Source organism: Rutilus rutilus (genome assembly GCF_951802725.1).
Source record: "Rutilus rutilus genome assembly, chromosome: 22".
NCBI classification, from domain to species: Eukaryota; Metazoa; Chordata; class Actinopteri; order Cypriniformes; family Leuciscidae; genus Rutilus; species Rutilus rutilus.
Window position 1 is genome coordinate 29,990,588 of NC_140227.1, and position 14,353 is coordinate 30,004,940.

Here is a 14,353-nt window from a genome sequence, read left to right on the forward strand (position 1 = left end):
CACCTACTGGTGTGACGATGTAATGATGCAATCTTTATTTGAAGCATCAAGTTTCTTTCAAAAGCTGATTTGCTCTATTTTGATCTCTACCGTAGACATCAGTGTTTATATCCAAACTCTAAACTTCTAAACTCTAAAATCTCAGTACTTGTGATAATTTGAATTATTGTAAGACAGAAATAATGATACTGTGTGGTTTCATCCCTAAACATGACAACTGCTCTCTCTGGATCAGCGGCAGATCTATATGTTCGCTGTGATTGCACTCGTCAAATGTTCAATATGCACAACCGAATCAATGTCATTTAGGAATAAGATCGCGTGGATGTTTGAACTGAGATTGTGATCTTTTACTGATTAAGCGTGCAGCTCTAGTTTGAGACATTTACATTTATGCATTTGGCAGACGCTTTTATCCAAAGCATCTTGTATTGCATTTTCAAGGGACACATTTACATTCTTATCAGTTCTTGCTTTCCCCGGGAATCGAACCCATGACCTTGGCGTTGCAAGCGCCAACGAGCTATAAGACAAAGTTGCAATCTCTTCTGAAACTCTAGGAGAGACATGCAAAAGTCTCCATTTGCTTCTTTCAAACAATTAAATTGCGATATTCTTTCCAATGGTAAGAACTTCAAACGAACCTCGAACTGATTGAACTTCTCGAACAGTCTCTTTTTTTGATATTTAATATCCCACTGATGTGGCATCTTTCAGCAAATCACCCCAGATTCTGGTTATAATAACAGCCTGGAAAGCACATCTGATGTTGCCAATAGCCTTTGCCGTAGCCAAAACACAATATTCACCAATTTGTCTGATTACTTCAGCCCACTTAGCTCCAATATCTGGCTTGGCTCTTGAGAGGTTAGTTCTGGTTCATCTGTCACCGGGATCAGGGTAACCCACACGCAGAAGTAATACTGGAAGTATGCGTGCTGATTGTGAGCCACTGATTCATGCGTGTGCCAGAAAAGAGTCTCCAGCCAGAAAAGCTGGCAGACTAGCACTCACTTTCCATCTACGCTGCTGTTTGGTTTGGGGTTTAGTTAAATGACCAAGAAATGTTTCCCCACATTGGCGAAAGCATTTGGTTTGGCTTGTATTGAATATGTTGGAACACTTTAACAGTGTTTATAGATGTACCTCGAGGCTCGCTGAGTCACAGGAGGAAGAACCGACTGTGTTGTGTCTCTAAAACACTGGTGACAGATGAACTCATACCGTAAACAACATATTCGAGTGTAATGACGACTGTGACATTTTAAACATGTACGTAATTACCGCTGTCTGCGAATCATTTTAGTGATAAAACACTGATAAAAAAAGATTCTGTGGTGAAGTCAATTTTACAGAACAAAATACCTGAATAAGTTAGTGCAGGCAATAATTTAAAAAACAAAGTAAATATTATTTTAGTACTCTATTTAAGCTTGTGGAAATTAAAGCATTAATATCAACATTATAAAATGAAGTACTCAACTTTCTGATACTGGTATTCCCATCATGCACTGGGGCATGAATAACTAATAAGGCTGCGTTTTCACTGTTTTCCAGCTGTTTTTACACTGTTGTCATTGCTTTTGTTGTTAGGTTTAGTAACTTGCTGTTTTGTGACATCTGGAGTTCGTGTTCAACTTAAAATGACACATTCACACTCTCAAATGAACGAATGTTGCCGTTATTGTGTATTAAGTATTGTGTTCAGGCATGTTCTACGTTACTTATATTTAAAAGCATGGCTTAATTCAGTGTTATATTGTAATATTAAACCGAGCAAGTAGAAATTACTCAACAACCTTTAACTGGCCAAGTTCTTTGTTAATTGTACTTAACTAAGTTAAGTAGGTTTTATTAAATTTACTTAAAAATCCGCATACAAAAACTTGTTTTGTTAATGTTAACTATAATTAAAACATCGAACATAGAAAAAATCTAGATAATTAAAAAAAATATTTCTTGCCAACTATTTTAAGTAAAATGAGTTTAAGTTGAAGAACTAAAATTACTCAAACTAATCTAAAAAAATGATTATGTAAGAAATTAAAAAATATATAAATATTTCTAGACGTTTAGGAAAACCTTTTCCATTATATTTCTTACGATGAAGATCCCTCTGCAACTTTAAATGGACCAATAAATGTTCTCACCTGGTATCTGGTATCCCATAATGAATCGGTTGTATCCATGGAAACAGTGTGGCCTATGGCAGTGTCTCAAATTATGCCAGTAGCCAGAATAATAGGCCACATCAACCAGATGAAAATTAACCCCAATGCAAATGAGACAAAGCATGAGCCAGCCTGTCATGATTTACAGGATGTTTAATCATAAATATCTGACTGGGAAAGCAGGAGATGCCTCATGAACGTTCAAGCCGTCTGAGAGGGAAGGACTGAAACACAAGGATTTATTCCCTCCTTCCCTGTGAAATACCTCTCTCTCACTCTCTCTCTCTCTCTCCTCCTTTACACTGTCTGCATCTCTTGCTCATATATTTCACATCCTTTTTTCACAAAGTTTTTTGGAGTGGCATATACTGGTCTCATTTTGTCTACCATAAAGGTCCTTGTACACTGAATCTGAAATGTTCCGTAGCAACGAATACGAAAACGCAGAAAATCGAAACCCGATCCAAATTGTTTTATGACGGACGAAAGTTTCGGAGGTAGTGTGTAAGCGTGATTGTACGGAAGCCCTGAACCGCAACGTAAAAAAAAAAAAAATCTGTAAAAAAAAAAAATTATGTAAAAAAAAAAAAGTATGTGTAAAAAAAAAAAAAGTATGTAAAAAAAAAAAAATTATGTAAAAAAAAAAAAAAAGCTATCATTTCGAGATTAAAGTCGAAATGTTTCGAGATTAAAGTCGAAATGTTTCGAGATTAAAGTCGAAATGTTTCGAGATTAAAGTCGAAATGTTTCGAGAATAAAGTCTTCCGTAGAAGTTGTGTATGTGCTTGCCGTTATTTCACATTGCCGCACAGGCATTCATGCGTGTGCGTGCGTGTGTGTGTAAACTGGATCTACACAAAATAATAGCTTTTTACTTTTATCTGGGCTTTCAACAAAGGGATATTCTACAGGTCTACCAACATGACATTAGGCTATAGGACTTTATAAAATATACTGTCAGACTGGATCAAGATATCCAGCTTTATGAATGAATGAATGAATGCATGAATGAGGCATTTATATAGCGCTTTCATATACTGTAGGCCTACACTTATAAGCGCTTTACAATCATTTCAGGGAATCTTTCCTCAACCACCAGTGGTTATCATATTTGAGGAAATCACGGGATCCGGCCAAATGATTGGATACAGAATGATGCACTTAAAATGTATCCAGAACATACAGTGTCTATTATAGACGGCAGTTCGACTTCACAAGCGCATGTATTTACACCTTACACACACACACACACGCGCACGCACACGCATGAATGCCTGTGCGGCAATGTGAAATAACGGCAAGCACACACACACAACTTCTACGGAAGACTTTATTCTCGAAACATTTCGACTTTAATCTCGAAACATTTCGACTTTAATCTCGAAACATTTCGACTTTAATCTCGAAATGATAGTTTTTTTTTTTTTTTTTTTACATAATTATTTTTTTTTTTTACATACTTTTTTTTTTTTTTTTACGTTGCGGTTCAGGGCTTCCATATGATTGACATAATGTGATGCCGTATTTATTTTTTAACGTGTGAAAATTTCGTACGCAAATTTCGGACTCAGTGTGCAAGGGCCTTAAGGTTGTATATAAGGATTATGACGTCCGGCTTGATTCTGATTGGTCAATCTGTGTATTCTGTGGTCCAATATTTTCCTGATCATCCTATTTCCTTTACATAATTCAAATGAGTAAATGACGGTATCATCTGAACACATAAACAATGTGTTGTCATATAAACCTGTGTATGAAGCATGCAGTGTTCATATCAAACCGAATTCTGGCATTCAAATACATATCAAATATGTGAAGCAGGAATTGGTTTAATATGAAAGAGTTATAAGATCTAAACCATCTGTAGGATGAATACAATTTATATCTGAAACATCAGAAAGATGAATAAATCTCTAAATGGCATGTTTCAGGTGGATATGAAGAAAGCAGAAAGAGAAACTGTCTCCTGAGGCCAAACACATTACAGTTAAACACACACACACACACACACACACACACACACACACACACACATACACACACACAAGGGTTAAAGTCTGACCAAATTCCAGTGTATTTGGTGACTTTCAGAGCCAGGTGATTTAACCAGTGATTAGACTGTGGCATAAAATAACAGAATAAATAATGACATATTCTGTTCTATCTATCTATCTATCTATCTATCTATCTATCTATCTATCTATCTATCTATCTATCTATCTATCTATCTATCTATCTATCTGTCCATCCATCCATCCAGGCTCGAGGTCATGGTGCAAAGGACCCTAGGTTGAAATTACTCCGAACCATCCCTTTAAAGTTTCAGACGTAAGGTTTCGGATCTGATTAAATGAACATGAACAACTTTTTTTTTTTTTTGGAAAATCTGACAGTGGACATAATGTCCAATAAACCAATGATCAGCAAAGAGGGTCTCTGCACTTTGCACATCTGTATCTTCAAACGTTTAATAAATAGGCTTATTAGTATGCATCTTTTATAATAACAGTGACTGTCCTGCATTTTGGTAAAATCAGAGTTCTAGATTTCTGCAAGAGATTCTAAATCGGAATTCCAAAATTCTGAATTTCCAAGCTCTTAGATAAAGCAGCTTTGCTGGAACAGCATGAATCGCACAGAGAAACCGAGAGAGAACAGACGGGACTCACCCTGGCAGGTCTTGCCGTCCTCCTTGAGCTCGTGACCGGCGGGACACTTACAGTAGAAGCTGCCGATAGTGTTACAGCACAGAGCTTCACACCCTCCATTGGTCTCTTCACACTCGTTCACGTCTGACAGTGGGAGAGAACAAACACACATTACAGTCTGAAATACAGATGCAGATCCATTACAGATTTGGACAATCGTCTCCATGTGTTTCCAGATGTTTACGATTTGGAGACATATGAATGCATTCATACAGACCAGTTATGAAACTTCACCTCTCTGCAATTGACAGGATTGTTTGCTAAATCAAGCATCATACTGAAAAATAAATAAATAAATAAATAAATAAAATGCTGTCTTCAGAAAATTTACAAATCTAGAATTATTTGTACTAATAGTACCAACTTTTTTATATAGGGTGCATAAGAGACTCTCAAACTCACTGCATAGGTCATCTGAGGTCTCAACATGTGCTTGTGGAAATTCATTGCCAAACTAAAACATAATATCTTGTTTCCATGCACAGTTTTCCATCTCAAAAACAACCTAACATAGTCGGAATAAAAAGAGATTTTGCCCAAAATCATGTAAATCTTGTGTGTAATTAAAGACACATTTAGCCGGTCTTCACCGTAACTGAATTTGACAATAATGTTTTTTTTTATTGTTTAGTTGAAGCTCCTGAAACCTGGACCCATTGGTTGAGTTTTCATTGGAAAGTGCTCATGAGAAAGTTGACACGTTGGCCGTTTTTCAGTTTCCATATCTTTTAACTTTATGAGCATATTGATGCTTGTAATGTCAGATGGTTTGATGCACTTTGGGTATGAGAAAATAAAAGTACTATACAAGCATTAAAGACAAAGATTCTCCTTCAAAATGTGGTCCAAAAAAAGTAGTAAGAGCAGAAAGTGCTTTCACTCCATGTTCAACAAAACCGCTTCTTTTTTCCAGTGGACAAAAATCATCTCAATGGGATGGTGAGGGATGTTTCGGCATTTAATTGGCACACTCACTGACCTCAAACCACGTAAGTTCATCAAAAAAGGGGAACAAAATTAAATTGCTGAAGAATTGTGTCCTTCAACAGGCCAACCAGCCTCACAGCGAGAGGTTTTACCATTCATTCAGGATTCAGCGCAGATGTTTAACAACCTCCCATCACACATTCAGCTCTCACACACTCATACACATGGAGATATTTATGAGAAAATCGGTTTGTCGGTTTCCCAAAACATTATTTCAATAAAACCCTCGCCACAACAAATTGGCCCCTGAAGAGCCGAGCGATGTGTGCAGGAGGAGGGAATTAAACATAATGAATGAGTGAATGGAATTCCTGCCGGACGTGATCACACCATTACACATGTGCACAACACAGCAGTCAAATCTGCACAATATGTTATAGTTTGATGTGCAGAGGGAGAAATACAATGCTTTACAAGTACAATTCACAATGGAAGTTAATGCATTATGGAAATAAAGACTAGGCTATGGCCCAAACCACACCTCTTATATATGAAACCTCGTACCTCCAAAAACTCTACTTTTCAGGAAATTGATAAACCATATTTAAAAAAATATATATAATAATTAAACACCTTGACAACATTTTCCTGAAATCAAGCTGAATTTTGGTGAATTCCGGACATACATGTGACAGTTTGAGGATCCAATGGAGTTACTCGGTTTAGTCACATGCTCTTTTAAAAATACTTTTCATTTGTTAGATATTTGTAAAATCCACAGACAGACGTAAAGGGTGACCAATAGTAATGATTTACGAAAGAAAAGAAAAAATGACCAAAAATGGAGATATAATGTTTCCGTAGTCATGAAATGCTTTAAGCATCAGTTAACAATAAAATATTTATATATATATATATAGATAGATAGATAGATAGATAGATAGATAGATAGATAGATAGATAGATAGATAGATAGATAGATAAATAGATAGATATATTTTTTTTATATATCACTCACTATTAGAAATAAACTACTGAAAAAAATAGTATTGTTAGTTCAAAATGCTAATTACTAAACTTAATGATTAGTAATGAGAATAAAACACATTATTGCATTTAAAAAAACAAACTTTTTCTTTGCATTTTTCATCTTTTCTAGCTTTCTATATAAACCTGGAATTGTATATTAGGAATATTGTTGGCTTTTTGATGAATTGCTTTTCTTCCCGTTTTGTTTAAATCACTTTGGATAAATGTGTCTGCAAAAAATGCATAAAAATATATGTAAAATATTTAAACAGAAACATATTTTTAAAAAGTTATTATTTTTATTATTTTATTAATATAATTAAACAAATTTTTTTCCATTAATATTAACTTAATTGATAATTTTAATGTACAATTTAGAAATGAACATTAACCAATAAATACAGTAGAAGATTTGTTAATCGTTTATGTAACTATTGCATTAACTAATGTCTACAACCAATATTGTAAAGGGTTAAAGCTTCAGCTGTCAATCCTGCAAAACATAAATTATGTCCGATACTTTCCATTATATACAACCATGAGAATAAAATGAGTGACAGATCAGTAGTTCATAACGTCAACCTTCACATATATTCATCTACATCCAGACTGTAACATCAACAAGGAAATGGAGACGAACAACATTCCTTCACTGAGAGGTCATGACCCCTTTCATGACCCGAGGTCGACCTGCCACAGACCTGCAGGGAGACGCGGGTTTGAAGGGTGTTACCGGCGGCGTGCGGGATCAGTGAGGTCAGGGGTCAGAGGTCATGTCCACATAATGAAGTCTGGCAAGTGTTAGGAGCACTGTGTAACATACACTGAAAATGAACTAATTAATTAAAACTGAAAACTGAAAACGTACTCAAACTAAAGCACAAAAACCATCACAGTATTCATCTCAGTATATTCACTTCATAATCATATGACAGCCAACTTTGATATAATCAACAATTCCTCCATGGTTAACACTATTGCTACTAATAGAGTAAGAGAGTGTCCCCTTTTTCAGCAGTGTCCCCACTTTGACCATTCATTTTTCCCTTAGGGATTTTTTAAAAAGTTTCCATTAAAGCATTATAAGCCATGAGCCAAACCAATCAGCTACGAGGAACATCACAACACTACAAACTTTGATTTGAAGCAAAAAGATTTTGAAAATCAGACAAAAAGACAAAGCTACAAGACTGTGAACTTAACAGCTTTAATGAGGGAAAGAACTAAATGGAATCGAATTAAAAATGGAGAAATATAAAACTACCTATTTACAAATATATATATATATATATATATATATATATATATATATATATATATATATATATAAACAATATATTTCAATTTTATTGCTAACTCTGCATAGTATATATGGAAATATTTCAGTATTTTGAGAGCGTAGAGAAATCGACTCGATTACGTTATTCGCAGTGCTCAATGGGAGTGGGCGGAGCTATCGAGCTATTTTGGCACTTATTTGCTCGTTTCGACTCTCTGACTGGTGTATTTTTCTGCACAGCATCATGGGTAGTTTTTCACCAGGAATTTCACCATTAAACACACTCATTTAAAAACTAAGTTGAAATAATGCGGACTGACGGATTCAACAGGAGCAAATACTATCGATTAACAACCTCGTAGCTCACAGTTGATCTGTCTTTAAGCCACTACATCAACATCTCTCATCATGGGGGTTGGGGAACGGATTCAGACAGCTGAATTGTTTGCCGTCGGATTCTGTTCCCCCCATGTTGCTTACACAATGAGCTTCTAATGTTTACAAATCTGACAATTTGCACCTGGCACAGATAGCCTAGTAGACAGTGCACTCACATATGGTGCTGCTGGGCTTCAGGTAACTCAAGTTCGAGTCATGTCTTGTCTACTTTTCCTGATCTGATCCCGTCCACATCTATCTCTTGCACTTCGCTTCCTGTCCGTATATTGTCCTTTTTGTATAAAAAGGCCAAAAAATAAATCTTTCAACGGATGCTGGTTAAGCTCCATCCACACACAGGATAGAATCAGCATCTTTTAAGCCACTACATCAACATCTCTCATCATGGGGGTGGGGGAACGGATTCCGACAGCTGGATTTATGCCGTCGGATTCTGTTCCCCCCTTTTTTCTTACACAAGGAGGTTGTAATATTTACCAAACTGATGCTGGTTAAAGGTTGTATCAGCGATTTCAGGCCCAAACATAAATGATCACATTCATCTAATCTTTCCTAACTCTCCGCTAGCTGCCCGCCCCATCAGCATGCCGTCAAAAAACAGCGTCTCTGTAGGCAGCCTAGGCTCTGCGATCTGCACACAAAAACAGTTGGTTTCACCACCACTCAAAACCAAAATAAATAGCCGTCATAGGCAGCCGTGCACGAGCGCAAAACCTCACAACATCCACCCCTGTCGGTGATTGGTTGGAACACTTTATTTTGGTTTTGAGTGGTGGTGAAACCAACTGTTTTTGTGTGCAGATCGCAGAGCCTAGGCTGCCTACAGAGATGCGTTTTTTTGACGGCATGCTTATGGGGCGGGCAGCTAGCGGATCGTTAGGAAAGATTAGATGAATGTGATCATTTATGTTTGGGCCTGAAATCGCTGATACAACCTTTAAGCTCCATCCACACACAGAATAGAATCAGCATCTTTTAAAGGTTAACAAGTTGTCGCTCACAATCAATTTCCATATGGAGAAAATGAATGGAGTTTTTACTTCCGGAAGCCGGCTGTTGCAAAGAGGTTAGCCAATCACAACAGACATCATTTACATATTAAATATACTTGCCTGCCTAATTCTGAGGCTCAGAGAGGGTGAAAATGCTCACGAAAAACTAAATCATTACAAAAAATATTGACTTGCATTACATGTTTAGTTACATTATTGATTTCAAATTAAAATTAATTACATTTAATTAAATTGCATTTTAACTGTAACTTTTCTCACATTCTGCATTTTCATTGCATTGCATTTAAGTGTATAATAAGTTATATTTTGAATTTTCCTTTCCTTTTCCCCATTCATTTTCAACTGTGAAAAATTTCAATTAAATTTCATCCTTCCGTTCTTCTAGAGCACAACATTCAGTAAAGTTTGTGCTGAGACAATGTGACGTTCAAATTTTGTTCTCGGTTTTGCACAATGTGAATTGTCTTGACAGAAAACTGGCAGGGAATTTGATGTTGTGGGTTCAGTGATGTTGGCGGGTTCAGACACGAAAAAACTCTGACATCACAAACACAAACCATAAACAGAGCCAGCTGATGTTGAAATTGATTTTCATCAAATTCTTACTCGAAAAACACAATTTTTATGTTCATGTTTCATAGCTATAGACTGTTGTGAAGTGTGTTTTTAAGCAAAAAAAACAGACTTATGGAAGCCAAGCTGAAAGAGTAAACGATGACAGTTTTCATTTTAACTATATATCTAAACATTTGCAACCTCTGCAGGAAAAGAATTCATACGGAATGTTTCTGGTTCTGTAAGTTATAAATCTATTATCCCGAACACACGCAGACGTGCAAATATGCACACATAACACACACATAAAACATGATATATGTTTTACAGCCCATAACATCCAGTGCTTGAGAAAATGTGTTCAACCTCTGGTCGGTGCCTTTGCCATATGTTCAGATCTAACGCACACAAACCACCTGTCAGAACCACTAAATCTATGCCAAAAGTACAGCATTTCTTCAACACTCGTGTTTTTCAAACATGCTTAAACACTGTTTGTGAAGAATGAACATCAAAATAAAAACTATGCAGCAGGAAAAACACATTTATTGTTGACATTCCATCAGACCACCAGCAATCGTTCAGAGCCTTTTATGTGTCAGACTGTGTGACTCTCTGAGAGATTTGTGTGTTTGCATTCCAGATGTGCATTGTGTGACTTCCGCTCCTGGTGTTTCTGTGCAGACGGGGGTCCGTAGCGTAGCTTGGCACAGCTGGTGGATCCTACGGGTCAGGCGGAGCCAGAGAAACCCGTCCGGATAGCATCATAGGGTCACCAACAGCACAAAGATACAGCCGTCCAGCACATAAATACACTCGTCAGCGAAGCCGAAGTCTCAAAATCATATCTGTCTTCCATTGTTTAATGCATTTACAGATAATTAACAATGATTCAGCAATAAAAAGTCCCTCCAGCGGGAGTTCTTCTCTATATCAGTGTCAGTGTTTCTGAACTCCCTGAAACGCCTCCATTGTAGTCTTGAGTTTTCTTCCGGGAACGAACACGTCACAATATTCCTCATTTAAATCATTAATACGCAGAATAAAGGGGCGGGGCCTGGTTGAGATAGTTAGTAGTGTGTTAAACTGGTGGTTATGGTAAGGGACGGGACATTTCCCCAAACACACTCGAAGCGCTCGACCAATCACAACACACTGATTTATTTCTCACAATGACAAACTGATGAACAAACAAAAAGGAAAGAAGAAAAATCACATGCGTCATCCATCACTGTAGAGAGCACACACTGCCCCCTGCTGTCTACATAGTGCACTTAAAAGAAGCCTGCAGACAAAGAGGGTCACAGTGCGAGACGTATGATATAATGCAGCCAAACATAATCTATAACAACTGCCACTGTCATAACCAACCTCTCCAAACAAAACCATCTACCACATCTGCTCACATGCATGAATAAGTGGGAGTCTCACTAATCTAATCATTTTAAGATGGATCTCTTTAGACAAAGAACGCCAAAATTGTATAAACACTTAATGTAACTGAACCGTACAGTCCAAAAGCACATTTTAAAACCATGCAAAGAATTTTGTAACATGAGTTATGGGACGGTATACAGCTGTTTTCTTCACCCGTAGAGCAGAGTGCAAAGATGACCCTCTCTAACACCAGTGCATTCAAAATAAGTGCATATAAACCAGTCCGAGTTCCCCGTGCACGCATTACTTTGATTCATCTCCTTCTGATAACAACAAAACATATTCATGACATGCAGATATCAAAGCATAACTTCCCAGCTAATAACAGATCTGTGCAGACGGCCTCCAGCGCCGACCGCACGTTTATTTAAAGCAGAGAGTGAATAAACGACAGCATCTCTGTTCTCTCCAACAAATAACACTCCTGCTGTGAATCTATATCAGAGACTTTTACAGCTAATCATTTGTGTTTATGCTCAAACATCTGCAGCTGCTCTATAAATGAATGTGGCTGTGTAAATGAATCTAAAGTTGACAGTGTCATTTGATTTGTGGTACAAGCACATGGAATCTGGGAAACTTACAAAGCCTTGGCCAAGTATTCGTGTCTGTGTACTTGTATAAAAGATATTTCCTGTCTTGATGTGACCACATCTGTACACAGACTCACACACACACACACACACACACACACACACACACACGCTCGACTAACATCTGACAGGCAGCCGGGGATGTAGAACCAACAATTAACTACTTTATGATGCTTTAATTAAAAGCTTTTTTCAGCAGTTCTGCTTTAGAAGACTGTGGGGTGAAATGAGATGTTACTAGAGAAAGGAAACATGATCAATTGAAAAATATATAGAAACATAAATAAATTAATAAATAAATGAATTAGAATAAATTAATAAAAATTATAAATAATAAATAAATAAAAGAATAAATAAATAACTAGCAAAATAAATAAAAAGTAAATACGAATAAATTAATACAATAAATAAATACAAGAATAAATAGAAAAATATTTATAAAATAATTAATAAATTAATAATAATAAATTAATAAAATAATACATTATTAAATAATAAAAAGAAATCATAAATTAATAAAAAATAATAAATAAATACAAGAAAAAATACATTTATAAATTAATTAAATTAATTAAATAAAAAATTATTAAATAAAAAATGTAAAATAAAAATAAAAAATTTGAAAAATAAAAGTTTTTATAAAGACAGCAATGAGATTACATGGAGAGCAAAAAACAAAAAAACTTTTGCTTACATCTTATGCTTCTCAGATGTTTCTCCTGAGAAAAAGAACCCAGTAATCTCACGTCTCCTGTACAGTTTCAGAAGAAATCTCAATAATGTCTCAAACTGTGCTCAGATTTGCCAAGATACCAATGTCTGCAAACAGAAGACAGCGATCTCGACATGAACTCAAACATTTCTCATCAAAATGCTTCCAAAAGCACATTTTCTGAGCAGATCTCCACATTCATTTTGTAACTCTAAACTCTTACTGTATGTCAGCAATCATCTCATTTGTCTCAATTTTGTTTCGCGGACAAAGACTCCAGTGCAATATTTAATTCCTACTTTAAATATTTACCATCATGCCCTTAGCAAAAGAAACTTGAGCATGTCGTCCATCCATACAATGAATGACGGATTATACAAACACTATCTCTGAGCGATTATTTTATAAACTCTCAAAAATCACTAAACCTTTCCAGAGAATTTTTTGCAATGAGTTCAACTTTAGACAAAAACCATTCGAATTCCTCACATATCAGTCTTTGGAACAGCTGTGTTTCTTCTTCCCAAGGTGTGTGTTGACATGACACGTTCAACTCTGAACACCTCTGAACAGACACTCTGAGGACAGACAGAATTCGACAGAAAAAGACCTTTTCAGATTATTTTCAGCCTTTTGGACAACTATAAGGGGGGTTTAGACCTCTGAAAAGTTTTCAACGTGATGTTTCAGGGGTCTAAACGCACCTTATAGCTGCTCAAAATGTGTCTAAAAGGCTGAAAATAATCTGAAAATGACTTTTTAAGAAGACCAAACGCCCTCTGAGCACATCTAAATGCTCCTTGTTTTATGGTTAAGGAATCTTATGACACTCAGAATTTGTGTCAGTTCTGTTAATGATGCTTTGACATTTTTCAAACTTAATTAGACGACCTCCTGGCCCCCTGTCAACCCGGGGGATCTGGCTTTGTGCATTGATGTGTGTGTTTGTGTGAAACGTGTGGTCAGATCCGCACTGTATGTACACACACTTGTGCGAGAGAGCGAATTACAGTGAATTTCCCGACAGCCCCGTCTCAGTTGGATGCCCACCGCGTTCGTGAGAGACTTAACAGCCGAGCAGATTTGCTCCGAGGATGCTTTGAAAAGACTAAGCTCAACCAGACGCCACACATCCCAGTGCTTCTTTCTCCGGGTCTCTAATGGTCTCCGTCTGGGTTGATGTCTTTTCAAAGCAGCTCCAAAAAAAACGTTGACATCCAGACAAAAGATTTGTTTTCGTTTGCTCTCAATCCCGTCTGGTTTACAAAGCTCCTGGTGTTAACAAGAGACAAAATATGTTTCCCAAACCCCGCAGGGCTGATCTTTAACCTGAGGGCTACCTGTTCGGGCCTGCCGGACTTGGGAATGTTGTGTTGGAGCCTGCAGGGATACGAGGAATGTCCAAATTACTGCCTAATATCTGCATGAGCTACTCGGTGTACGTGGATCACGCGAGTTAACTATGACTAGGGAATGTGCAAAGTGACTCGCTGTCTACTTTGCTATAGAATATATATTAGGGCTGTCGAT

The 14,353-nt window shown here is 36.7% G+C and overlaps 1 protein-coding gene across 1 annotated transcript in view; it reads right to left on the reverse strand.

The window, feature by feature from the left end:
- The window catches only part of megf6b (multiple EGF-like-domains 6b), a gene marked incomplete at its 5' end in the record, with an annotated part of 65,015 nt that overhangs the window by 29,545 nt on the left and 21,117 nt on the right, over positions 1-14,353 (reverse strand). The window contains one exon of the mRNA XM_084395843.1: positions 4,841-4,963. Within this exon, the coding sequence (XP_084251969.1) occupies positions 4,841-4,963 (123 nt within the window). The remainder of the gene's footprint in view (positions 1-4,840; positions 4,964-14,353) is intronic.